The 26,299-nt window shown below is 37.6% G+C and overlaps 1 protein-coding gene across 2 annotated transcripts; it reads right to left on the reverse strand.

Annotated features, from left to right (window-relative positions):
- Positions 1–111: 111 nt before the first annotated feature.
- On the reverse strand, positions 112–26,299 carry il6st (interleukin 6 cytokine family signal transduce). 2 transcript variants are annotated; one of them, XM_088435221.1, is made up of 16 exons: positions 26,150–26,299; positions 25,780–25,849; positions 21,386–21,688; positions 20,583–20,730; positions 18,572–18,729; positions 17,429–17,583; positions 17,149–17,311; positions 16,871–16,953; positions 13,058–13,310; positions 12,626–12,796; positions 12,367–12,468; positions 9,582–9,725; positions 8,753–8,893; positions 7,123–7,219; positions 5,841–5,922; positions 112–4,597 (listed from the first exon to the last, which is right to left on the reverse strand). In XM_088435221.1, the coding sequence occupies exons 2-16, from the start codon at positions 25,841–25,843 to the stop codon at positions 3,989–3,991; spliced, it is 2,673 nt and encodes an 890-aa protein (XP_088291347.1). In that variant the 5' UTR covers positions 25,844–25,849; positions 26,150–26,299; the 3' UTR covers positions 112–3,988. The 2 variants fall into 2 exon arrangements, with proteins under 2 accessions (XP_088291347.1, XP_088291346.1); XM_088435220.1 differs by having other exon boundaries at positions 8,753–8,896.

Genomic DNA, 26,299 nt, shown 5'->3' on the forward strand with positions numbered 1-26,299 from the left:
TTATTTTACTTTCACTTAAAGGAGCGGAATTATATTTCAGCATTTACCGGTCTTTTTCTTCACATATCTATGTGTACTTCTACTTAAGGAAGAGCATTTTTGCTATCTCTGTTGAATATAGAGTAATATAGTTTTAATATCATCGTAAAAGGCACTCAAAAACACATTTAAATGATCACTGACTACAAATACAAGATGTTAGTGTGACACGGTGACATACAGAGTACAAGCGATGCGTTTTTACAAAACCAGGCTTATGTAGTAAAAAACCAAAATGGAGGTATTGATATATTTTAGTTCTACACAAAATCCTCTTCAAAATGATGCATACCACAAGGCACTAGCTCAAACACTCGTGAAGTTACAGCACTTTTAACATTGCAAAGGTGAAATTCCCAGTTTTGAGAAAAGTGTGTTTTTTCCATTGAGCTTACATTTCAATTCCTGAGGCATCATCTGCCAAAATTTGGTTTGTTTTAATATCGCTACCAGTGTGTTTTTTAATGTCAGATAATCACAATGGTAAATTTGGGATATCTCTTAGAATATAATTTAGGATATCTCTCCAAAGCTGCTCCATTAATATGCAGACAGACAGGATTTGCAATGAAACATGCAATTATCTCTTCTTTGGTTTCATTGTTCATTCCTCATCTTTGATATATATATGTCATCCCAAATAAACAAGCATAAAAGTGGAAATTTGTGGTGGTAGCACTATCTTGTCACAGAGAATATTGTAACATGTCAACAGTAGTAGGTACATGTCATGCGTGACAACATTGAGAGCAACCAAAACACTATTTATTTTATAATTGCAATGCATCATTAGACTACTTTTTCCAAAAGGCATTTCAAAACGTCTATGTGAATCTAAACAAAGGAAGTAAGTCATGAGAAAACTTCATTTTGAAGAATGAGACCCTGGAACTGAAGATGAATTACATTTGTATTATTCACCGATATTTAGATGACATGGTGATCTGCTTCAAGGTAAGGAAGTGCATTTAGTTAAATAATTTCTTGCATGTACAGTAGGTATATATATTTCACACGACTGGAAGTCTGTCTGGCTTATGTTCAATGTCGTGCTGGAGGGGGTCACATTATATCCGTTGCTTTATCCACGTATTTAACTCATTGGTGAAATGACGTTTGAGACGAGGGATTCTGGCCTGTTTGTTGACAGCTTCACAGTTAATAGCTTGTTGATTAAAAAAGTCCATAGCAATGGTGTGCATCGTCTACTAATCTCATATTTTCATACACTTCATTACAATTTGAATTTTTTGGCTGCCCTGAAATAAAAGGCGAGAGCGTAAGGGGTTTGTTTTTGTATAGGTCCCAAAATCGACATTTCTGTGCAAAATTCACATTTTTGTCAAAAAATTCAAAACTAATATTCTTGACATACGCCTGGTTTTGTAAAAAAATAAAATACTGTAGTTCGGTGGTCCCCAACCCCCGGTCAGCGGACCGGTACCGGTCCGTGGATCAACTGGTACTGGGCCGTGTAGGCTGCACCTGAAATAATGTTTTGGAAATTATTTAGCTTAACAGTTCATACGTTTGTGCTTGATCTTTGTTTTTTGGCGCCGCTTCTGGCCGCTGTTGATATTACATACATAGTGAGAAGGATGAAGTGGTTTTTAGAGCAGCCAGCACCACATCGCACCCCCTGGTCCGCAATATAAATCTAAGGCGTTGATCGGTCCGTGGTGATCAAAAGGTTGGGGACCACTGCTGTAGTTCACAATTAAGACTGTGCACAGACTATACCTTATTGTGAATTCAATGCAAAAACATTTGCATTTGTAGACGAACAGCATAACACAAATCGAACAGCGTAATCTCAAAGATGCTTAGTGTGAATGCCTGCTACATTCCAAATTGAGCCACATCCCTGCCTCAAGACATATTTTGAAATGCGATATGTGAAATTAACTGGAAAAGTGTATTATCTGCATAGTTGCAATATAAAGACGGAGGATCTATGTCAGCTGACTGGGTTGAAAGATGAAAACTGCACCATGGAATGGTCACCAGTCCCTTATAGTGTTCACACTCACTTTCACATGTGGCATGAATGGAAACCGAATCCAAGCTGCAAGGACTCCGAAGTCAGGCAGGTGTCAAAGTCATGGAAATGTAAATTGACAATGAAAACAAGTTGTTAACTAAGCACGAATAATTAGAAACAAGAGTATTATATACACACTACTTACAAAATAGAGGGAACATACAGTCATCACAGAGTAAAAAAAACAAAGTCAGTCACCCTTGAGGGACAATTTCTTGCTCTGTTAGGAAGTATTCACAACTGTGAATCAATTTTACTTGCTTTCATAAACTGTAGCACAAAGCAGATGTAAAGGAGAGACCAAATGCATATTGACTGGTGCACAGTTGTCAAACTCCAGTCTTTGAGAGTCGGTATCCTGCATATTTTCGAACTTTCTCTCTCAAACACACATGATTCAAATGATTAGGATAATTTTCAAGCTCCTGCAGAGCTTGCTAATATGAGCTAATCATTTGAATCAGGTGTGTTGGGGAGCGAAAACCACCAAACATGCAGGATACTGACCCTTGAGGACTGGGGTTTGACACTTATGGACGAGCGCAAGCAAAAAAGCACACCAATGTGGTGCCTAAGACAATTTTCCTATGAAAAGCAATGCATGTACTGTTCTTACAAAATGGCCATGTTAGTAGGCGTGACTGTTATCTCAAAGGGGATTGAAACCATGGACATCAGTTCAGTATCTTAGCATCGCTGTAAGCATGTAGACATGTAGCTCAAAAGCTGCGTGTTGAATCTATGTACCTATTAGGAGAAATAGCTGTTTTTAAATTGTGTGTGTGTGTGTGTGTGTGTGTGTGTGTGGGGGGGGGGGGGTTTAAAGCGCTCATCTGCGGCATCTAATTGTATCAGGGGTGAAAAAAGGAAGAGCTAACATCGGAGCTCATATAGGTGATATGTTTGATTATCCTCCCCTAAAACTTAGTGCTTTGGAAAAATTCAATTTAAAGTTAAAATATTTCAGTTTTTGTATAACATTGAGAGCAACTAAGTACAAAACAATAAATTCATGCTGTTTTGTGTATTTTTAGGCCATGAAATTTAATGTAACAGAAAATCAGTTCTAAAAGATGAACCCTAAACCCCAAATAGTTCTAATTGAAGTTTCACTTTAAAAAGTACATACAATGGTCCCTCTTGTGTGGGTGATACGCCCCATCATCCACTGTGATTGGTTAATTTGTGGGATTTTACACCTCCATATTATGAACCCCTTCTCAAGGATTCTGATTAAGCCTTTTTAAACCAATGCTCCCTATTTTGAATGAACAAGTGACATTTACCGTCAACATTCTGACTTTCTAAATGGTCTGAGTAAAACTTTGCAAGAGAGCGGCTTTCCAAATGCCACAATGAGGCAACAGGGATTTTTGAGCGCGACAAGCTCTATGGTCTCAATTTTGGAAAAACAAATTTCTCCTACAAAAAAACCCCCAAAACAAAACACTTTTTGACATGCTCAGAAGAAAGAAAATTGGCAAGAAACCCAAAAAAATAGCGAGGTAAAACTGAAATAAATGAAGTTATGATTACAAATGAAAAGCCGCCATCGTATGATACCGCAATATTAGAACCGCGAAGGAAACCCCGCATAGCGACGCTGCAGCCATTTATACGTCTTTACTACCACAGAGTTAAATATTCAGTGATTTCTGTATGATTCTGATATGCACTCAGTGGGGTTAGGATTTGTGTTTCAGTGATCATTCCTATGTACCACATTGAAAGGATTTTCACGTGAATATATTACCTACTTGAAAAGTTTTGTTTTGCTTGGTTAGGAGCAACAACAGAACAGAATTAGTGGTATCTTTTGGAATCACTTAAGCTTTGAAATGAACATGCAACATTAACGCGGACACAAATTTGTCACATATAAACCACGAGCTGGTGCTGTCTGTGTTCTCATTGTGGCCTATAGCCACCAAGTTGTGGCATGTAGCTGGAGAGAGACTGGCCATCTGCAATTTTTTTCTGCTCATTGTCTTCTCCCAAGGGACACGTGTCCAGTGGCAACAGCACATCCTGTGGCTCCACCTCCAGCTGGATCAACTCAGGTAAGCTGGCACTGTCTTGGTTCCATTCAGAGTGTGCAAAGCAAGGTAGCTGTGGAAATGCTTGTGAAGCTCTGCTGCCCTCCTGCACTAAGAGGTCTGGATTCTCCTCAGAGTCCAAAAGGGGCTGTGTGGACTCAGAGCGGGAAAAAATGAGCTGCTGAGGTTGGGCACTCGGGGTCTGGCCTTTGTAACCATTGGAGGCCACCACTGAGGAGTACTGAACAGTGCTGGCTGTGGTGTCAGCAATGTCAGCACCCTCATCGCTGTCAGACACACTCTGACGAGGGGAGGACATGCATGAGGAGCCGCCGATGCCGCTGCTGTGCTCCTCAGACAGATATTTGTCCTTCTTGAGAGCCAAGCTCGTTTTGTCTTCCTCAGACACTGACTTTCTGTCATTTACGTCCACATCAAGCACACTGATGCCAGACAGACAGTTCTCCTTTGGTGCCTCTGGCTGTGGAGGAAAGTGCAGAGACAATTTGAAAACAGCAGTTATGTGAAATGCACATTATGTTCCAGACAACACCTGCAATGGACGAAAGTCACCAAGGACTGACAAGCATGGAAGGAAGAAAGGATGGATATACAGTGGGCCCCCGGTTTACGAACCTCCTGTTTTACGTATTTTTCATCTTACGACGTGGACCGCAGCTTTTTTTGTCCCCCTCTTATGCACAAACCTTTCGTCTTATGAACCATCCAACATGCCGGTAAGTGTGTCCGCTGCATCATCAAAAACAACTTTTCTCGCATGTCACGGAAACGCCGATATGCTATTGGTCTTATAAGGTCACAGTCACGGTCTCAGTCACAGAGATGCCGATATGCTATTGGCCGATTAAGGTCACAGTCACGGTCTCAGTCACGGAGATGCGGATATGCTATTGGCCGGCGTCACGTCAATCACAGAAATGCCGATATGCTATTGGCCGAACGCCTTCATCTAGCTTGATGGCACAGCTGGTCGGTGTGTTGTGAAGACTTTGCAAACTTTATCTGTTAGACATGGCTTCTAAAATTGCAAGTGGCGGTAAAGGAAGAAGTAAGAGGATGATGACAATAGAAACAAAGCAGGAGAAAATAAAAAATTACGAAGGAGGCGCACGCATAGTTGACCTTGCTAGTGAGTATGGCCGTAACCGCTCGGCAATATGTACAATTCTCAATAACAAGGAAGCTATGATAGCAAGCAAGTCTTCTAAGGGCAAGACTTTCCTTGTCAGGGGACGGACCTCGGTCGACAACAAAATGGAGAGGCTTCTTCTATTATGGATTAAAGAGAAGGAAATCGCCGGTGATATGTTCTTGTTTAAGAAAAGTTCTCGTTTAAGAAAAAAATCAAATAAACCCTGCGGGTTCGTCTCTGCTCCACTTCGCCTCCAACCACCACCAGCTCAAGTCACGTCGCCCCAAAGGTAAATGTCATTTTTCCTTTGTATATTTATGTTATTAAATTTAACTGTACAGTAGATTAAGTTACTCATTTTTAATATGCGTATAAAGTCGTGATGTTTTTACCTAAGGCTTTTGCTTGCGTTGCACGCATTCAGTAATTAACTTATGTTTGGATTGCCCGTCATACGACCAATTCGAGTTACGAGCGTAGTCGCTGAACGGATTAAGTTCGTAACACGGGGGCCCACTGTATATTGATAGATTTTTTTGATTATATCAATTATTTTAGTGATAGTCCTTACTTTTAAAGGATAATCAGGTGACCAGTTTCCAATGGTGCTCTTTCTGGGGTTTGGGATCCAAGGCCATAGGTTCTTCCTGATCCTATGTGGAAGGAAACACATAACTATAAATTAGCAGTATTCATAAAATGAACAAAAACGCTGCACATGTGTATAATGTAAAACAGGAGGGCTGCGGAAAAAACTGGCAAGTAAATCACAATATAGTTAAAGTCGTTTATATTTTCAACAAGTTAAAGGAAAAACTACAATAAATATTGACTATCCGGAACAAAAAAAAAAAAATCTATTGAAATATCTGGTAAAGTAAAACAATTTTTAAGGAACCTCCTCTCTTTTGTGAACACTGTAACACTGTGTAATGTGCAATGTTATCGACATCAAGCTCGTGGCTCATCGTTGATAACATAACAAATCATTTACAAGTTATGTGGTTTTTCTACGGTCTGTGAACTTGTGAAGGCAACAAAAGAGAGGGCTTTGATGGCAAGCAAGACTGAAGGCAAGAGGGACCGTCCCATTGGCAATGATTTTTCGGCTATTTTTTGGTTCTCAATAAAGAGACTGTTGCTATCTTACTGCTTGGTTTGATTCATTTTGCAACAATAGAATACATTTAGATTAACCTTCATTCGTCGTTCATACAATGTAAATGTAGCGAACCAACACTCACTTGGAGGAAATGAATCTGTTTAGTTCTAATTTAATTTCTTTGCGTGCTCATTCCCATAAGACGTTTTTTTTTCAAGATCATAACTTATTAGCAATGCTGTGCATTTGAGCTAACGTGTTAAAACGTTTTTTTCTATCAAAGATTTGATTAAATGAAATTTCTCTTTGTATCATTAAGGTGTCTATCAGATATTTTACCCAGGCCTAGTATGATTTTTTTTTAAACCCACAACTGGAAGCATTAGTGTTAGACATCAAAGAAAAAGGAAGACATCTAGAGGAACCACAAAACAAACAATATCAAAATTTTTGACGGCAACTATTTTACTCATTTAAAAATTGATCTTACATTACAAACAATGTTATCTTCCAAGCTGTGTATCTGACGCAGATAGCAAAAATAAAGCAACTGGCATCATCACTGTTGTTATAATGTATCTTGGAAATCTGGTTTAAAGCTTTCTCATGATCAGATCATAGTGAAAAACCTCAGCAGCAGTGTCCAAAAGAGGATTTGATTAAAAAAAAGGGGATTTGATAACACTAAGAAACCGAACTCCTTCCTTATCACCTCTAAGACAAGCAAATACAATAAGCCTTCTCTACTTACACATCTTTTTTGTAGATGCACAGCAACATGGTTAAGAGAACCACAAAGAGAAAGCCAAGACTAACTCCAACCACAATCATCTCAATTTCCCCTGGCGCTGTGGAAAACAAAAAAAGATTTCAGGACATTGAGGACAATTAAAACACAGAATCAACAACCTCATTGAAGCACTGCTAATTTTTCTACTTGTATTGCATTTTAGAAAAGTAAACGCAGTATGTATATTTAAAATACTTCAAAATAAAATAAAACATTCTTGTAGATTTTCTTTTGTTTTAACAAACATCATTGGATCAAGTGTACTCAAACAACTTGTTTTTAATTAAAAAAAAAAAGGCTTTCTTACAGAAGTACTGAAAATAAAAATGAACTGACTGATATAAAAATACTTTGTTTAGACAATCAGATCCAAAGGTGTTTTAGAGCAATGTTTCCGCCAATGTAGCCAATGTACATTCGAAAAATCTCTTAACATGGCAAACAAAATGATCACAAAAACATCAATAGCAAAATAATGATCTCCTCCGTTAAATGATCAGTAAAAGCTAGATGAATAGGTTGATGGTACTATATACCATCTAATGTAAAAAATAATATTTCTTAAAGTGGTAAGTGTTGTTTTGTTGGTTGCTATACATGGTTGGGTTAGATAGCTTAATTAAAATAGACACATTGTTTGTAATTCAATTAGCAATATCACACTCAAAATCAACATGTGGTACTGTATATCATCATGGCTACAATTGGTACATCGGCCCAAGATAAATACAGCTGGGAAAACATACAGTGAACATCACAATCTTGAGTGTGGTAATGCCTTAATACAACAATTCTACAAGCATGTACTGTTAAACGGTAACATTACGCAGCGCTGGATGATTAATCCATTTTAAGTCAAGTCGCGTCATGATCCATTCATACATTTTCTTTAGTCGTTTATATTATGTTATTTCATGAGCACGCCGCAAAGAGTAAAAGTTAGACAAAGTACTGTAGTCCAGATATGGAAAAATAAAGCACACAGACAGAGCAACTGTGCAATCAGTAGTAGTGTAAGCATATTTTTCAAGTGTCTGGTCCTATAAGTACACATTAACGTGTTATTTAATCTCATGAGGACACGTGGATGTTTGCTGTGATGTCTTCAGGCTCTCCTCATCTTTGCATTTATGCTGCAAATGTTATTTCCGAAAATATGTCCATTTTTACAATAGTAACGTTTTTAACAAGCCACAGTAATAACAGTTACTCATTGAACGTTGACGTCAGCCAAATTAAGGGCTTAACAATTAGAACATTTGTGAGGCACAGTGATAATGTATGTTAAATTAACAGTCCTAGTTCTGTTGTACAAATCTTCCCTTATGGTCCAGTCCAATCAAATTGCATTGTTGGAGCTGATGGTCATGTGATAAATGCTCATTTTTGGACAAATTACTAGGTGGGTGGCTGATTGTGAAATCTTCAGTTTTAATATGTATTTAGATTATGGCTGCATTTGAAATGTTCACTATTTCAATGTTGGTATTCCCTCATAGGATTCTATTTCTAATCTATTACACAGGAGTTACAACGCCATGCCCACTTCACAAACAAATTAATGCCTCTTTTGTAATGTGATTCCACTCACCATATTTCAGAGTGGTAAAGGAGTGGTTGGTGCCATCAGTTGAGCCCCCAATAGTGGATGCCCTGATCCAAGCATCATACTTGGTGTTGGCTGACAGTGAAGTCAGCACATAAGAGGTCACGTTAGCTGGTACTGTGATTGCTGCTAATGAGAGAATACAGAGTAGGGGGCAGTTTTAATACAAAAAAAGGACATGTACTCTCCCCTACTTAAAAAATAAATAAATAAATAGACATGTGGAAGACTGAAAACATAGGGCTTGGACTTCAAAAGAAAAATATGAGATGAGATCAACATTTTACCTTTTTTTCCCCTCAAATATTCACAACTAAATGAAATACACAACTGATAGTGAAAGCCCACATACTCACAAATTGTCATCAACAAATTTGTTGATTGTTTGCAGGGGCAACATATCTTTTGTTATTCACTGAAAATCTGGCACTCTTTTTGGTATCAGGTCAAAGCAATAAAAATCTGATTTTGACGCTAACTGATGGAATAATAGTGCTGTGAGGTTTAATTGTGGGGTTCCTTTCCCAGATTTGGAAAGTTTTTTGAGTCTATACCCGTAATGAAATGGTTTTTTTGCATGATAAAGAAATGTATTTGCATTCATTTAGTTATTAATTTAAGGATTAGTTATTGCCAATTGATGTCCAGTCAACATAATTGTTTTGAATGATCTCATATTGTTCTTTTGACTTTCTACTGAAAAAGTTTCAGTCAAAAGCAATAATTAAGAATTGTTCCAATTACTTTTGGAGGGGAATATTGCATAGAAATGTGCAAAACTAAAACTTCATTCAGGAAGCCATTTGATACATACAGAGCTTAGTCCCACTCGAATAGAAAACTGTATAGTTTGTGATGATGCCTTGTCGTTCATTTTGTGGAATTTCGTTCCACACGAGCTCGGCTTCATTTCGTCCTGGTTTACCATTCAGTCGAACAGAGGGTCCTACCAAAGGAGCTGAAATAAAAACAAAATGGTTTCAAGAAAATATAACCAACATGTTTTTTTTTGTGGTACATGTCTTAGTAAATTTAAGAAAAACTGACAATAGCGAAACAAGTATTTGAATACAATTAATAGTACTTGTTCATTAACTAGTGTTAGGACTAGGACAAAAAATGGCAAGATAAACTTGTTTAGAACATATTGCACGCTTGTTTGTGAATTGTTGAGCCTGGCATCCATGTTTAAGGTTGCTTGTAATGACCCCATGTGCATATTTCACATTAAAAGGTCAAGACAGTGAAGTAAATGTTTCTGTAGTAGTACAGAAATTACCATAAAATGATTAATGTTGTGATGAGGAATCTCATGTACTGATTTATATGCTAATTGAATGTTTATCAGAATTTTATCCCTGTGCTGTTGAATCCTTATATTGGTATGTAAGACAGCAGTCACCAATGTGGAAACACTGGTATGTGGCCTTCATAAAAATAATAATTAATAACGATAATGATAACTAGTTATTTTATTTATTTTTAGTACTTTACTGTGTACTTTATGTGTCTTTTAATAGAATGAGTCTCCTTCAAAGAGTTGATTATTGATTGTTTCAATTGTGACATGGCCAGCGGTTTTCAAATTGGGGTACGAGCGCCCCTGGTGATATGTGAAGGCACTTTCTGGTGAAAATCTAATTTATTTACCAGACAGCGACAATAGATTTTTTTTCTTTTGAAATTAAGCTCAAATTAATTTGAACGCGAAGCAACTTCAGTGCTTTGTGTTTCTTTTATTCTAACTTGAACCACAATACGTTTCAGTACCCCTCAGTGAGGTCATGGTTGCAATGCTATGTTCATGTATATATCACTCTTGTAGAGAGTTGAGCAATAGTCTAGACCGGAGGTCAGCAACTCACGGCTCTCAAGCCGCATGCGGCTCTTTAGCGCTGTCCTTGTGGCTCCCTGGAGCTTTTTCAAAAATGTTTGAACATGGAAAAAGATGGGGGAGAGAAATATTTTTTTGGTTTTATAATGGTTTCTGTAGGAGGAAAAACATGACAGAAACATTCTTAACGTTTTCTAATGCTGTGAAAATGTGTAGAATAAATATTACATTTCAACATTTCTGTCAACGAAGAATTACGTCATAGCCTGCGACACGCGTTTCTATTAGCAGGGCGGGATGCTAGGCAAGTGGCCGTTGTAAACAAACGGGCGGCCATGAGCCATGGGCCAAAGGGAAAAAGAGAAAAATAACTGAGGAGAACAGACGATTCAACGTTTCTTGGACTGAATCATTTACGTTTGTTGCCAATGCGGAAGGATTGCCTGAATGAATGTTTGCTCTATAGCGAGAAATTGTCAAATAACAAAAAGAGCAATGTGGAAAGGCATTTTCAGGGAAGGCATGCTACATTTGCAGCCGAGTATCCAGTTGGACGCGGGAGAAAATGTGCGATTGCATTACTTCGCTTGCAGTCCTGTGTCAAGATTAAAGTTACATCTTACATGCCCGATGTTGAGAAGCTGACCAGTGACGTCCGAAAACAGAAGTCACATTTAATGGATAAGAACACAATCCTGTCATAGGCACATATTTAGCAACAAAGTGCCAGTTTTTATAAAGTGATATCTGATTATTGTCAGTATATATTTGGAATGACACTTAGGGGTATTGTTGTGTTTTGTTGCTCAGATCAGAGGATAGCAGCATTGGTTTCATGTCAAAAGAGAATGCTTTTTTGTTTTACCCTTGTACTGACTTGTTGGCATTTACACAAACAAACCTGAACTGTATTGATTTGATTTTATGTACTTTACCTTTTCAAAAGGCTGATGTTTTATTTTTATACTGTAATTGCAGGCTGCCTTTTATTGCACTGTGTTGCCCAGATAAGGGGCATGTTATGCACGTTCCATTTTGTTTATTCGAATCCTTAAAATAAAAACATTAAAAATCTAATTTCTTTGTTTCATTTATTTAATTTCATCAAAGCAATGAAACATAATTCCTTAACATTGAAATGAAGTTAAACTTGAGGTGGCATCGGACAACAGAGTAGTCACGTGGTGCATCATTATCAACAGAATGCACTGCAGTAAAAATAAACATTTATCATGAAGGTTCATTATGTATTTGTAGTTAATAGTAGGCTAATAAACCGCCTATAGATACATACAACATGTATTGCCTTCATTATAAGGCTTATATAAGGCTTTTAATTTAAATTTTTTGCGGCTCCAGACATATTTTTTTTCTGTTTTGTTTTGTTTTTGTCCAATATAGCTCTTTCAACATTTTGGGTTGCCGACTCCTGGTCTAGACTATGTAATTCGTTTATTGGTTGTCAGAGAATTTTCTGCCTTCTTTCATGACTGAATCAAATTGTGGATTCGAAGGATGTTGCAAAGCAGTTTTCCTCCTTGTTCAGAGGTTCTGCTAGGCTATAACAAAGTACTGTGTCAAATTCCTGTGTGCAATAGAAACTTGTGCATGCTCTCACAGATGATCCAATACAGTGTATGATAATCAATAATGTAGGTGACACATTGCCTTCTCACATCCCAGCTTAAAATACAAACCTGAACTGAAATGTAGAGCCTGATTCACATCAATTCACCTTTAAAAGGATTATGAGCGAGAGCCTTACCTCGTTCCTCAAGAAAAGCTTCTACTCTTGCTGGCTTTCCTGTCCATCCAGAATATATGGGATACACAGATATGTTGTAGCCAATAAACTTCTGTATATTGCCTGTATGTAATTGAGGTAAAGTGAAGCATGTTGTAATTAGGATTTTGACAAGTTTCTTTTGATGCTCTCACAAATTTGGCAAAATACTATACTTTCAAACAAACACATAGACTGAGTGGCCATTCCTTAATGGAGGGAAAAGAAAGAAGGACGTTACCTTTTATAGTTGTTTGTTGGGTACTTTTGTTTTCCCTCTGCCAGTCCATGTCATTAGCACTAACCCACTCGACAACATATTGTGTAACAGCAGTACTATTGGGAGGATTCCATTTTAGTAAAAGGTGGTCCCCTTGTGGGTGCACTTTAAGCCTTTCCACTGGCTTAAGATCTGCAATGTGTTGAATAAAATAAGTATTTCTATTGCGAGTTTGCCAAGACATTTTGGGCATGAATGCAAATGGTGTGAAATTAAGTACAATTCTCATAGCAGGTAGCAATCTAAGAAACCATACTGAGTTGAGGTACATTTTACATCATTGTTTTAGTAAACAAGAGTCCCAATATTGTATGGTATTATATTATTTATGATAGCTTTATTCCACTCTAACTTAACAGACTTGCAGAAAATCATCATGTCCGGACCACCTACCACATTCTTTCTCTGGGATAGCGAGTGATGTCCGAGGGGACTCCCCCACAGAATTGATGGCGTTGACATACACTCGAGCGGTCATGTTCTCCAGCAGGGTAATCTGTTTTAAGACAGTGAACTTCTGGCCGGGAAAGTTGTCTGTCTCTGAGGCGTTGACAGAAATATTTTCCATTGTATTAATCCCATTTTCATTTCGGGTTTGAATCTTTATCTTGTAGCTTGTTATCCTTCCATTTGAAAACACAGGATTCTGTCAGAGAAGTGAGAGATTGTAACTGATTGTACCGGTATGAATGTATCAATCATTTCAAGAAGATTACCAATAAATCCTGCAGAGAAAGCCATTGATTTGACAGTTAAGTACCGCCAACCTAAAAACGTCCCTTGGGAGAGTTTCTACGTATATAGTTTCTGCAACTGTACACTTAGTCTTCATTTATTTCAATACAGTAAAAAATCCCAAAGCCTTTACCTATAAACAAAATATAAAATAATACGGTTCCAAAGGACTGGTACTCTATAATAAAATGATCACAAATGCTTTTTTTTTGAACCCCCCACCCCCAAATTATTTTTATTGTCCTTCATTCATTGAGGCATTTCAAAGAATTCTTTGCTTATTCTGCTTTCTCAGCATCGGCCACACCCGGGCAGATAATATGGGACTGTTCTCGCCTCTGTAACGTCACAGTGAGAAGGAAGGCCTTCGTACCGCCATCGCATCTCCTGTGCAAGAGTAAAGACATGCCCCTACTATGCAAGGAAACCTTCACGTTTTTTTTTTTTTCATTTCGGTTTCATTTTGAACTTGAGGAGAAGAGATTTTGCACTGAGTCATTGCAGGGAACGGCAACATTTCATTCATTAGTTACAAAGTTTTACTGTCAAAAAAAGACAATCAACGCCGAAGTACATAATTCACCTAGAATTACTGTTATGAGAGGTGGACTCCTGGGGAGACCGGTTTGATTGGATGTTATTGTGTGTGGTATCTTGACAAATCTTCAGTTAATTTTGATGTCAGTAAAACACCTGTTTTTGGCTTCTTCATTGACTCCGCCTCTGATTCACATTATTTATTGCAGTTATCTTTTTTGTTGTTATAGTTTTGTCATAGCGGTTGGCTTTTGAACAATGTCATGAAAAAGGCGCAGCAGCCACACAGTGAGAGGCGTGGCTCCGGTCAACAAGATGCTTCATTTCGTGCTGGTAAGAAAAATACTATTATTTCATAAGAAATTTAATCGCCTGTGTGAGGTGGTATTTAGGTATTTAAACGTAAAATTTTATCATTTATATGCATATATTTAACAGTGCAAAGTGTACAATGATGCATTAGGTAAAGCATGCAACTGTTCATTGGTGGATGGGCTAAATTAGTGTTGTTATCCTTTGTAGGGAATAAAAAAATCATACATAACGACAAAGCTGTGTTTGAAGGGCAGGCAAGGAAATGTAAGTATATAAGCCAGGGGTATCCAAACTTGGTCATGCATGTTTTCCAGGTTTCTTTCCCTGACACACCTGATTCAAATGATCAGCTCATCAGCAAGCGCAGCAGAAGCCTGATAATGACCCTGATCATTTGAATTGGGTGTATCAGGGAAAGTTATCGTATGTTATCATATGCTATTTTCACAAAGCGTTTTAAGTGATATCGCTCGAGGAAGGGCATATGCAGCCTATCGAACTAAAGTGTGGGTAACAAGAAGAAGCAATCAATATGTTCCCCCCGCGCAAACAAACAGGTGCCTTTTTGGGAAGTTTTCGGCTTTCGAAAACGAGCAGGTGACTTTGCGAGCAAGCTAGAGAGAGAGAGAGCAAGTGAGCGAGGGCGAGCGAGACAGAGAGAACGTTTGTGTGAGGGTGTGCGTACGTATCAGGGAAATATACTCTTGTCAACATGAAATTACAGAATCCACATTGTACTATTAATTGATATATGGTACATAGTAGTTGATTGTTTTGGAAAATAAACTGCCATCACTCAATGGTAGTTCAATTCAAATCAATCATTTAAAAAATGTATTGTGAATTTATACTTATTGTGTATAAATAATGGTGTGCATTTATGCTTATTTTATACCAAGTGCCCATATTTCAGTTTAAATTGGAAGCGTTCAATCAGAAATAATTCATAGATGCGTTTATTGGTGAGCAAAACCTGTCTTGCTCACTAAAAGTTTGTTTGGATTTTATTTACATATTTACTTTTTAATTTAGCATGGTAACTGGTTAAATAACAAGACATTTTAAAATTGTATACAGTGGACCCCTGGGTTGCGGCGTCCCCGGCTTACATTTTTTTCACATTACAATGTGGAATACTGAGTTTTTTCGTCCCTACTTTAAGGCATTTATCCCGCTTTACAATAAACATCAACAACTGTCATGACCTGTGGGGTTGGTTGTGTTTTTTTGTTTTGCCTCGAGGCGTTTTTAGGTAATTGCTCTTATTTTCTGTATGCGTCAAACTGCCTCCACTGCAACGCGTCATTACAATGCTGGTTTGCTATTGGTCGGAGCACAGGGTCACAAAGATGGCTGCGTAAAGACTTGATCTCGTGTGAGAGTGCTTTCAAAATCGTTTTTATTGTGCATTTTAGTGCATAATTCAAACTTGAATTGGTTATCCATGAGTCCCAAGATTTCTAGTGATGTTAAAGAGAGAAGTAAGATGATGATTTATATGGAAACGAAGCTGGAGATAATCAAGAAATACGAAGAAAGCTAAGCTAGCCAAGCCTAGACAACCCTTACTAGGGAATATGGCCATAACAAGCATCACTCAAATGTACATATACTCTTTATATATTTTTTATTTATGATGTTATTTAATTGTATGCATGTATAATATATATATATATATATATATATATATATATATATATATATATATATATATATATATATATATATATATATATATATATTATATATATAAGTAGCACTTACTATGCCATTTTGATAACAATTTTTGATATACAATTTCTATGTTTTTACCCGGGGTTTTACACGCATTAGCTAATTGACATAGGTTTGGATTGCTCGCCGTACGGCGAATTCGCGTTACGATTCCAACAGCGAAACTGATTAATCTCGTAAACCAGGGGCCCACTGTATTTTAGAGCTGTTATTTCAATGCCGCGATACTTTGATATTTTTGCTCAAGCTTATCATATCGTCAGATATCGTCCCTTGTCTCGTGTTGACTCGCTATTTTTAGTTTGTTACACTTGTTAGACGCACTTGGCTGGTTCTCAATTAAGGTCCGGATCAGCAGCAAGTCAATGCAAACCGCCGAGCCGGGCAACGAAGGCTGCCTAACACCACAGCAGGTCCGGGTGTGCGCCACTGCTTGGGAGATCTGCTCTCTGCCACATATTCCTCTGCTATTCACCAGCTCATGCCATGTGCATGGCACAGCTAGTCCTCGCTTGTTGCTCCTCTCAGTCATTCTTCACCGGGCACCAGCACTGGGAATGTGTGGGCCCGGGGGGGATGACCGACAGAAGCAGCAAGCGGGGAATAGCTCTGTCCTGTCATATCAGGGAGGAGCTACGGCAGGGAGGAGCTACGCACTGTGTGCAGTCTTCCTTCATCCGTGCTTCCTTCGCCTGGTTAACTTTAAGTCTAAGTTTAGCACGGACAGTTCAAAATATGAAAGATTGCGTGACAACTCTGTGTCCAACCATCAATTTCATGAATTAAATCCTAATGTTGTTTGCATTTAAATTTTTTTTTTAAGTTTTAAGACCTGTGACAGGGCTTTTAACTTGGGATTTGGTTGACTAAGCATATGGAACTTACCTTACAAATAAACTTAACTTGACGATCATTAATGCGTTCACCTTCTGTTATAATATACCATAAATCTGGCTTACTTGTAGGTCCTATACAAAAGGAGAAAAAACAAAATGTTGCAACAGGATCTAATTTGGATTCATAGAAAGAATGGTTTGTCATTAAATAACTCGAATTTGCTTTATTTGAGTCAATCAATTGCTTCATAAATGTAGTCTTAAATACGATAATTCTGTCTGGACAAAAAATTAGAATAAATCTATACAATCACTCAAGGTACTCACTGTCTTCAGCTGTTTTCTTGGTAACGTTGGCACTCCAGTTGCTCCAATACCCATATCCCTCATAAGCATATTTACAGCGCAACTGAATGGTATAAACTGTGTCCGGTCGCAGGTTTTGGAGTCTAAAGTACTCTGTGTCTTTGGTAATATCAACAACAGGAACCTAAATGACAAAAAAACAACAACAACAAAAAAACAAAAACAAAACTTAAATCTATAAACCTTTTATGTTATTACAGTTATTCCTGATTGTTAGCTCTAACAAAGAAAACACACTTACGCCAATCCAACTGTTAGAGCCATTTAGACAATATCGGATTTGGTATTTTAATGCAATCTTTAGTTTAGGCATTGGATGTTTCCAGTTTATGAGAAGGGATGTGGGAAATTTCTTCTCGGACAAAACGTCGACATTTTCTGGAGGGTTTGTTTTAGCTGAAAAAAGAAGACATGGACATGTAATAAAAAAAAAAAAAAAACTTTTTTTTTGAACATATCTAATTTAGGTCATTCACATACAGTACTGCCAATATGTTAGGATTATTTGACATTTACATTCCACAATTAACCAAGTGTACTGTTTCATTTATATTTTAATCTAATTTAACATTTATTTTTTGGTTTTTATTTTTTTAACTAAGTAATAGCATCCGCATAACTATTCACAGTTTGTTTTTTTTAAATACAAATTTGATAGTAATTGCAGCATTAGTCTATATAGCACTGCGGGTTAAACATTTATAAGTGTTGGAGAAGGTAGTGGATGTTGTGTTCTCATCTGGATTTGTTCAAGGCTGCAAATGTTCACCAAATGTTAGTCAGACGTTCATCTGTTTTGTTCTTTTTGCAAGAAAGCTCATTCAAACTGCTGGCGAACAATTGGAGAATGTTTGCAAACTTTGCAACACCAATCCTGACGTACCCATGAACGTGCATTCAGCACCGTTGCCAACACCGCAAAAATTCATCCAGCAATGGGATGGGGGCTTTAATTCTTTTTGGAGCTTATATTTGAAAAATCCACTGTACGGACACAGATGGTAGATTGTAACAGAAATGGTTGTCTTGTATAAGTTTCTCCTCTTTCCATAGACTAACGCTGTAGGTTTGCAGCAAAACCATCAGATTTTTGGTCATCACCCTGACCAATGGCGTTCTCGTGTTGAACCTTATACTGTATAAACAGGTGTGTGTTTACTCAGCATGTTCAATCAATTGAATTTACCACAGACCCCCAATTAAGATGTGGAAATTTAAAAAAAGGTGATCTGTGGAAGCAGAACGCACCCACATTTTGAGTTCCATGGCAATGGCTGTGAATACTTACGCACAGATTTTCGGTTGTTGTTATTTTCAATGAAGTTACCAATACAATAAAAAAAAAAAATGCAAGGGTGTGCTGACTTATTATTCAATGTCTTACCAAACCAGCTAGCTTCATGTTTCAGCTGTTCAGACTCTACAGTTCCCAGTTGGTTTTGAGCCACCACCCAAATCACCAGGTCCAAATGAAATGGGAACGTTTCCATTATCACTGTAGCAGCATTGTTTTGTGTTGACACATTGTAGGCCTGATTGATCCTGAAAGAGCGCACACATACATGCAGATTTCAGATGTAAAATGTCACAACCTTAAAAAGTACATTTAAATCTAGGAACATCTCAATCTAATTTTTTGCACTCGAGTCCGAATGACCTGATTTTGAGGATTTTGAGTTACGAAAGAATAACTCATCAATGTATTAGAGAGAGGAAAAAAGTGCATCCAAATGGACTTTTTTCCGAACTATCCCAAGTCTCCTTATTAGAAGGCTATTAGAGCAGAAAAACGTTTTTCATTAACTGTCCTGCGATTGTTTTAAGTGTTTTTGATTGCATCAGTGTCTTTAACAATATCATGTAACTTACAATCTAACCTCTAACAATGTACTACAACAGTTCAGAGATACAGTGTAATGCTACGTTCCCACCAACACTGAAGAAGCATTTTGCCGCACTTGATTTGCTGGCAGGAGTGAACAGGGAACCAGCAGCTTCATTTGTGCGCACTGGCGAAAGGTTGGAGGACAATTATTATACAGCTTACAGTGGGTAAGTAAAAGAGAGCTGCTGAGCACTTCAACTTCTTTTTAGGACCAGTGGAGCTAATCCTTCATCCGACAGCATGTTTAATTTTTCTTTGAGTTATGTACCTCACTTTGCAGCAAAACTCACCTGACAGAAAACAAAACGTTTCAACTTTGCCACCAAGTGACTGATATTGTGCTAAATACTTTGGTTAATACTGAACTAATGATATCATGGTATAGTTCAACAGCCCTTCAAAAAAGTAAAAAACTTACGTACCAGGTATCCCAAGTTCACCACTACTATACAAGCCTGCTCTCTGACCTTGTTTATTTCCTGCCCCCTTACGTGTGGCGTTGAAATTTCCCGAAACAGATTGGTTGTGGTGGTAAGAAGAGCAACAGAAGTTCAATTTATTTGATGTCAATGAATAGGAGAAATGAGAGTGATTGAGCATTGTGTACCATTACTCCAAACCTACCCTCCACATAATTGCACACTGCCACACGAATTAAATTGATTTCATCTCAGACACATCACCAGCTTCGCCCTCCACACAGTTTGAGTGTGGATGTAGCAATAATTTTTGTCTCAATTGAGCAGGGCTAAATTGGGGTGAGCTGTAACCAAGGTAGAGCATCAGTCTTTCCACAAAAGTACTCAACACCCTCAATTGTTAAGGAGTTGAAATTCTATGCAATTGCCATTTCCTTATTGATAATGCCCTGCATACAATATACAGTACTGCTAACGGGATGTTTGATACTTTTTCAGACCCATACCAGTCCAACCACAATTTTTGAGTACCATTTAACTAATATCTACTAATACCTACCAATACTAATACTTATGATACATAACATTTCTACTATACGTACTTTCTAGCAAGCTAGCTATGCCTAAACCCACAAATTACAAATTAGTAAAAAATAAAACAAGTGACTTGACAGCCAGCATGTGTCAGGGACTTAATGCTGGCTGCTTTGGAGAGACTCATTCTAACCGCATGGAAAGGTGCATTGACAACACAGTAGGCATGCATTCAAGCCACTGGAGACATTAAGTAAAACTATTTTCATGGCTTGAACATGTTGTGATGTTTAAGCATAAGAAAACAGTTGGTATTTGATTGACAATTGAATAGGGAGTATTTTCACCGTTTTCAGCCAATAGGTAACACAATGTCCTGATGAGCAGGAAATGGCTTGATGTGGTATGTTTTTAGAGCCTCCATTTATGTACTTAACAAGTCCATTAATCTCTCAAATTTGGCGGGGTGATTAACGACACTTCTATATGGTGTGTGAAAATTGTAAGATTTCGAACAGTCACTTAGGGACTCATATAGTAGGATGTATTATACTCACTGGGTGACTTCAACGTGTAATGTATATATCGTTGGCGTTTCCTTGGTCTGGTGTTTTGCTCGTTCCCACGAACAATTAAAATATTTTGACATATAATTTTTTTCCTGAATTGCTATACAGGTCAAATTCTTTGGCTTCTCGGGAGGATCTATATTTGGCACAGAAAAAAAAGCACACATTAATCAAAGGTAAAAGAAGATTTCAGTATGAGGAATTCCAAAATTTTGTAACTCAACCAAAACAACATCGGTGATCACCGCAGACGCATCGTACGCCCCTGCTATAGTCATTCAAGGAACTTTAATCATGGACAAATTCTTAGTGCTAAAGACAACTGGGTTGATCCAATATCAAGGTGCCATCATTGTGCATGTTTTGAGATTAGACCAAAAAACAAAAACATTTTATAATAATCTTAATCTTATTTTAATCATAATCTTGATCATAAACTTTTCTGCCTGATTAAAAGTTGACCGGTGTCACGAACATCAAAACACTTATATATAAAAGTGTACTAAGGCTTGTTTGTTAAGTTTCTTAAGGTTTGTTTTCAAGCGATGATTGGCCTTCTCATAACATTTGCAGCTTTAGTATAATGGATAAGATTGGCACGTTTTCCTTGTGGATCTCTTCTAGCCCATTCTTTTTAGTTTCTGCTCAGTGGACATGTCTATCCTGCCTGCTTTGGTCATTTTACACTTTGCTAAGCGGTATCACTTGAAAAAGTAGTTGTTAGGGCAAAAAGGTTTGGGCACCCTTGCTATCAGTGAATATGAGTGTAAATGTTTGAATAGGCAACTTACAAGCTTTGGTTAGATGGATCCCATGAACAAATTTGCCGTTGTTGAGGAAAACATACGATGATTTTTTCTTGCAGTGGCAAAATAACCACTCTGATTCCTCATTGTCGACGAGGATAGTGACACTGAGTGCCGACTCGTTGATTTTAGAGTACTGATTGCTTGGGATAATGGTCCGAGAAAGATTCCAGTACAGGTCATCTGCTGTGGCTTCAGTTGTGTCGATTATCACACACGTAGCAGTGAAGTTTGTCCCAATCTGGAGCACTGGGGACTGTGGTGTTATGAGCAAATGGCTTCCAGCGTCTAAAAAAAAAACAAAAAACCATATATATATTATATATACTGTATATATATATATATATATATATATATATATATATATATATATATATATATATATATATATATATATATATATATATATATAAAACCATGATTTTTATTTTTTTATTTTCACAGTCAACTAAACACTGCCAATATCTACCCCAGCAAGTTATTGCACATAAACCAAAAAAGCAGTAGAGCAATTCTGCAGCAATAACTTAAATCAAATGTAAAATTTGCAATGAATGATTATGAATTGTCTGCATCAAGGTGGGCAGTCTTTAATGTTATGTAACAGAGTACAAATACTTACTGTATTTACTGTTTGACAATAAATACTTGGTTACGCAGCTTCCGTGTTTCACCAAGTTTATGTTTGTGTGTATATGCCAAAAGACCGCAGTTAATAAACGAGTCAAAAATACCTTTCCGTGTTCTCTAACCCAGTGGTCTCCAACCACCGCTCCATGGCACAGTGCCAGTCTGTGGATCAACTGGTAACAGGCCGCGTGGGCCGCACCCGAAATATTGTTTTGGAACTGATTTAGTTTAACAGTTCAATCATTTGTGCTTTGTTTGGCTTGATCTTTGCTTTTTGGTGCTGCCTTTCTGGCTGCATTTGATGTTACATTTCGTAGTGAGAAGGATGGTGTAGTTTTGAGAGCAGTCAATCGGTGACGCATACGTTGTTTTGTCTCTGTGAAATCTGGCCCACGACTGTAAGTTGTACTTTCTTTGTAAGAATGTTGAGGTATGATGATATGCCCCAAATTATTTTGTTTGTTGATCCAATAACTTGTGACTGTGGATAACATACGACCTAATATTAGTTCTTATCGTCATCATGTTAAATAGCGTCGCCATGAATGTGTTTAGCTCGTCCGCATTTTTGTTTGTGACAGGTATTTTCCTTGAAATTAATAGCTTTTGTTATTCACTTTTATGATTGACTTGATGTAATTTGCACATTTTTTGTACATTTTTGTCCACACCCATAAAAATGCAGTTGCATGTTGAATTGTGTATGTTTAAGCAACGCTGACCCCAACATCACAACGCCTTAATTCAAAAAAACGTCCAAGGAGTACAACTGCTGTGCAATCTAATTATTAAATTCATCGCTTTACATAAAGAGCAGCTGTGTCTTCCTTGAATCACGGCCAGCCCACTGTATACGCTGTGTTGTGGCCTGTTAATCCTTATGTGCCCCTCAAGAGTTGCTTGTGTTTGGTAAATATTGGAAGTTTTGGATTTTGGCCAAGGAGTCCATAATGTGCAGCGCATGTGTCAGTCTTAATTGACTTCCCACTTCCAGCTGTGGCCTCCTTGATTAAGCCTGCGGAATCCCGGGTTAACTAACCCGTATTGACATATTTGCCCGAGTTTTGTCGATTCTGTGCTGTTGTGCACTGAAACCAATGGCGAATTGTATTTGTATTCACTGGCTTTGCACATGCTTCCAAAGTATGGCTTTTCTGACACACCATAGCGAGCTTGCTACATTGACGTAACACTAGTAAACGGCAACTCTTAATTCTACACAATACAGCTTAATAAAAAGTGTGGGACCATTTCAGAGAAACTTAAACAAGAATTAATATTGATAATAAAAAAGATATTTAATTAAAACTCTTTTAAAACTTTATTTAAGAGGATAAGACAATTGCAAACAGTTTCTCATTTACTAATTGCAACTTAGTATGGTTGGGTGTCTTTGACAGAGGCCAAATTTGATATCTTTAGAAAATCATACAGGTGAACTACAAAGGAGTACGATGAATAGTTGGGAAAATAAGATGTTCAGCCCCTCCATTTCATCATTTAACGGAGACAGCACTTAAACATTGCATCATGGCATTGACGTGTGTCACAAATTAATCATCTCTGTGTCTGACTTTACAGTAGCAACAATTGTATACTTTATACTAGTTCTCAAGCAGATATAAATCCAAGGCAAATATTTAATTTAATTTAATCACTCTGCTGGAATAAGCTCCAGCACACACGACCCTCGTGTTGTGAGAATGACAACAACATAATGGCTAGATTGATGTTTCGTGGCCAGCCAGCATTTAAGAACACCATGAAGGCAGCCACACAATGAGAGATGTGGCTTCAGCAAACAAAATGTTCCACATCCTAAATCCCAAAACTCATAATTTATAAAAATTAAATCACCAATATAACAATTGTAATTCACTGTGGAAAGTTTAGATATCATGATAAAATTTAACATACCAATTTATTAACACTTAATAATTTTTAAAAAATTAAAAAAGTGTTTGTTTTTTTTTGTTCACTATAAACATTATTTGCCAACAAATGTCACGCAATATTAAACACACACACAAACACAGTCCAGACAGTAAAAACTCTGCCTGGGGCTTTAGCCACAGGTGATTCTAATCAACTTCTGGACCTGATTTTCCCATCTCTGCTTAAGAATAATACATCTTAGAATTACCAAATTCTTAAGAAATTATCCTACATGTAGCATTAACATCTTTTATACTTGCAAATATGCAAGATCAACTTTAGATGACACAAATGTTTATTGCATTGGTCTTGAGCCTGAATGTTGAGTTTTTTTGCAAAGTGATGGTCTATTTCACATACAAAATAAATAGAAAAAAAAAGTTTATGGGTAATTTGAAACAAATTAAATGTGTGTTTTAACTCACTTTTTACACCTCTCGACATTATTCCTCTCACCTACAGCTTCTATTACAATCACATGAAAATTACCATTCATTCAAATTGTCAATCATTCAGTGACATTTAAACAGCTAATAGCTATTTTCTTCACCGGGTAGTTGGCAACACTGCAAACTAGCAATGGGAAGGAACATTTGTCAAATTATCTTCATCTTCGAAAGATGACAGCAATTCAACATGGCTTGACATCAGCAGCGCGCTTAGCCATATGTTTGGTTTGGTTCATTGTTACTATTACTTTTTGTTTACCGCTTTTTCTTTTAATTATTGGAAGATTCTGTTTACTTCAACTTCCAAATCAAAGTTCGTGGAAAAGCTGGACTGATTGACTGCAGTCACGCACATTTCCACCGCATCTGTTTGAGTAAATATGCTCACAGCTGGTGAGATAATATCATGATCAAGCATATCACCCAGCCGTACTAATATTGCCACTAAGAAAGTCATGGATGGAGTGGCTGGTGAGGTTTGACATACTGTATGTACTTTGCAATATTTCTTTGTGGGTCAGGTTCATCGTGCTGATCCAAAATCGTGGTTGGGGACCATTCCAATATATAGTCTTCAAGATTGTTTACATATTCAAAGTCAAAGGTACATTTTGGAAGCGCTTTTTTTTAGTCATTTATGATACCAGTCAAAAGTTTCAAACACCTCAATTAAAATGGTTTCAAATCTGAAAGGCAGGGATCGACAAAAAATGGCGTACACATTCACCACCTGTGTCCGCAACAGGCAGTCGGTAGGGATGGGATGTTTGAGACCACTCAAGCATCATCCTCAACCTAAAGAGGAAATAGCAAAAATCCTAACTGTTATCTTGGCAAAAAGTGTCTACTTTGAAAAACCTATATATGTGTTGGTTGATTAGTTGGTTGGTTGGATGGATGGAGAACGTTTAAGGCAGTGGTTCTTAACCTGGGTTCGATCGAACCCTAGGGGTTCGGTGAGTCGGTCTCAGGGGTTCGGTGGAGCCTCCGCTGCAGAGGTCCACCACTCAGTCTAAAAAAAATCATATTTTATTTTTTTACTAAAGAAGGGTTCGGTGAATGAGCATATGAAGCATATGGTTCAGTGCCTCCAACAAGATTAAGAACCACTGGTTTAAGGGTTGTGTTTGGATCACTTTCTCTAAGTTTTGAATAATGCCATTGCTATACATAGTGTTTCTTTGAACTGCACTTGGAAAACAAATTCAAATGATTTTTGCTCGGGGGGTGTGGTGGGGGTATTTTAAGGCCACAATGTGGAACACGCAGTTACAACAGTAAGGGTGACGAATACAGCCCCCCCCCCCCCCCCCCCCCCCACACACACACACACACACACACACAAATAACTTTAACAGTACAGACCTGCTGAAGACGAAGCAAAAGCCAAATACGCTAGCACAAATAGCTGGATTCTTGGCGACACCATGATGGACTGTGAAAGAAAAATAAATGTCAGACATTCCATGTCCAAAATGATTACGTTTTCCAACCATGTCACAAATATAAATAAATAAATTCGACCGCGTCCCGATATGTGCATCGAGTCAAAATGCTAACATTAATTTCTCATAATATTTTTTCATCAACGCGTTATGGGTCCTTGGCTGCTATTATTTTTTCGCATTAACATAAACAACGTGCTAATTTGGATTACCCATCTAGCTCACCTCAGCCCACCACCCGCTAACGCCATATTGTTTTCATTGTCTGACATGAAAATGTTACTACTCACCTAAATTGTGTCAGTAGCAGTCCATGTACAATCATAATATATCAATAACATAATTAGAACGAAAGGCTTGCGAAAAAAAGTTGTCTACGTTCCATCATTGGGTTCCAGTCTGTAGTTACTGCCCGTGTTAAGACCACCCATTTCCCGTCA

This window comes from Hippichthys cyanospilos, chromosome 15 (assembly GCF_059441005.1).
Source record: "Hippichthys cyanospilos isolate Australia breed blue-spotted pipefish chromosome 15, RoL_Hcya_1.0, whole genome shotgun sequence".
NCBI lineage: Eukaryota > Metazoa > Chordata > Actinopteri > Syngnathiformes > Syngnathidae > Hippichthys > Hippichthys cyanospilos.

Bases quoted from the DNA above. Each gene is read 5' to 3' on its own strand.
- il6st (XM_088435220.1), bottom strand. From the start codon at position 25,843: ATGGTGTCGCCAAGAATCCAGCTATTTGTGCTAGCGTATTTGGCTTTT. The intron at 9,726-12,366 runs GTAAGGCTCTCG...TTTTTATTTCAG, and splicing joins AGCTTTTCTTGAGGAACGAG to CTCCTTTGGTAGGACCCTCT. The intron at 4,598-5,840 runs GTAAGGACTATC...TTTCCTCCACAG, and splicing joins CACCTGATTATCCTTTAAAA to CCAGAGGCACCAAAGGAGAA.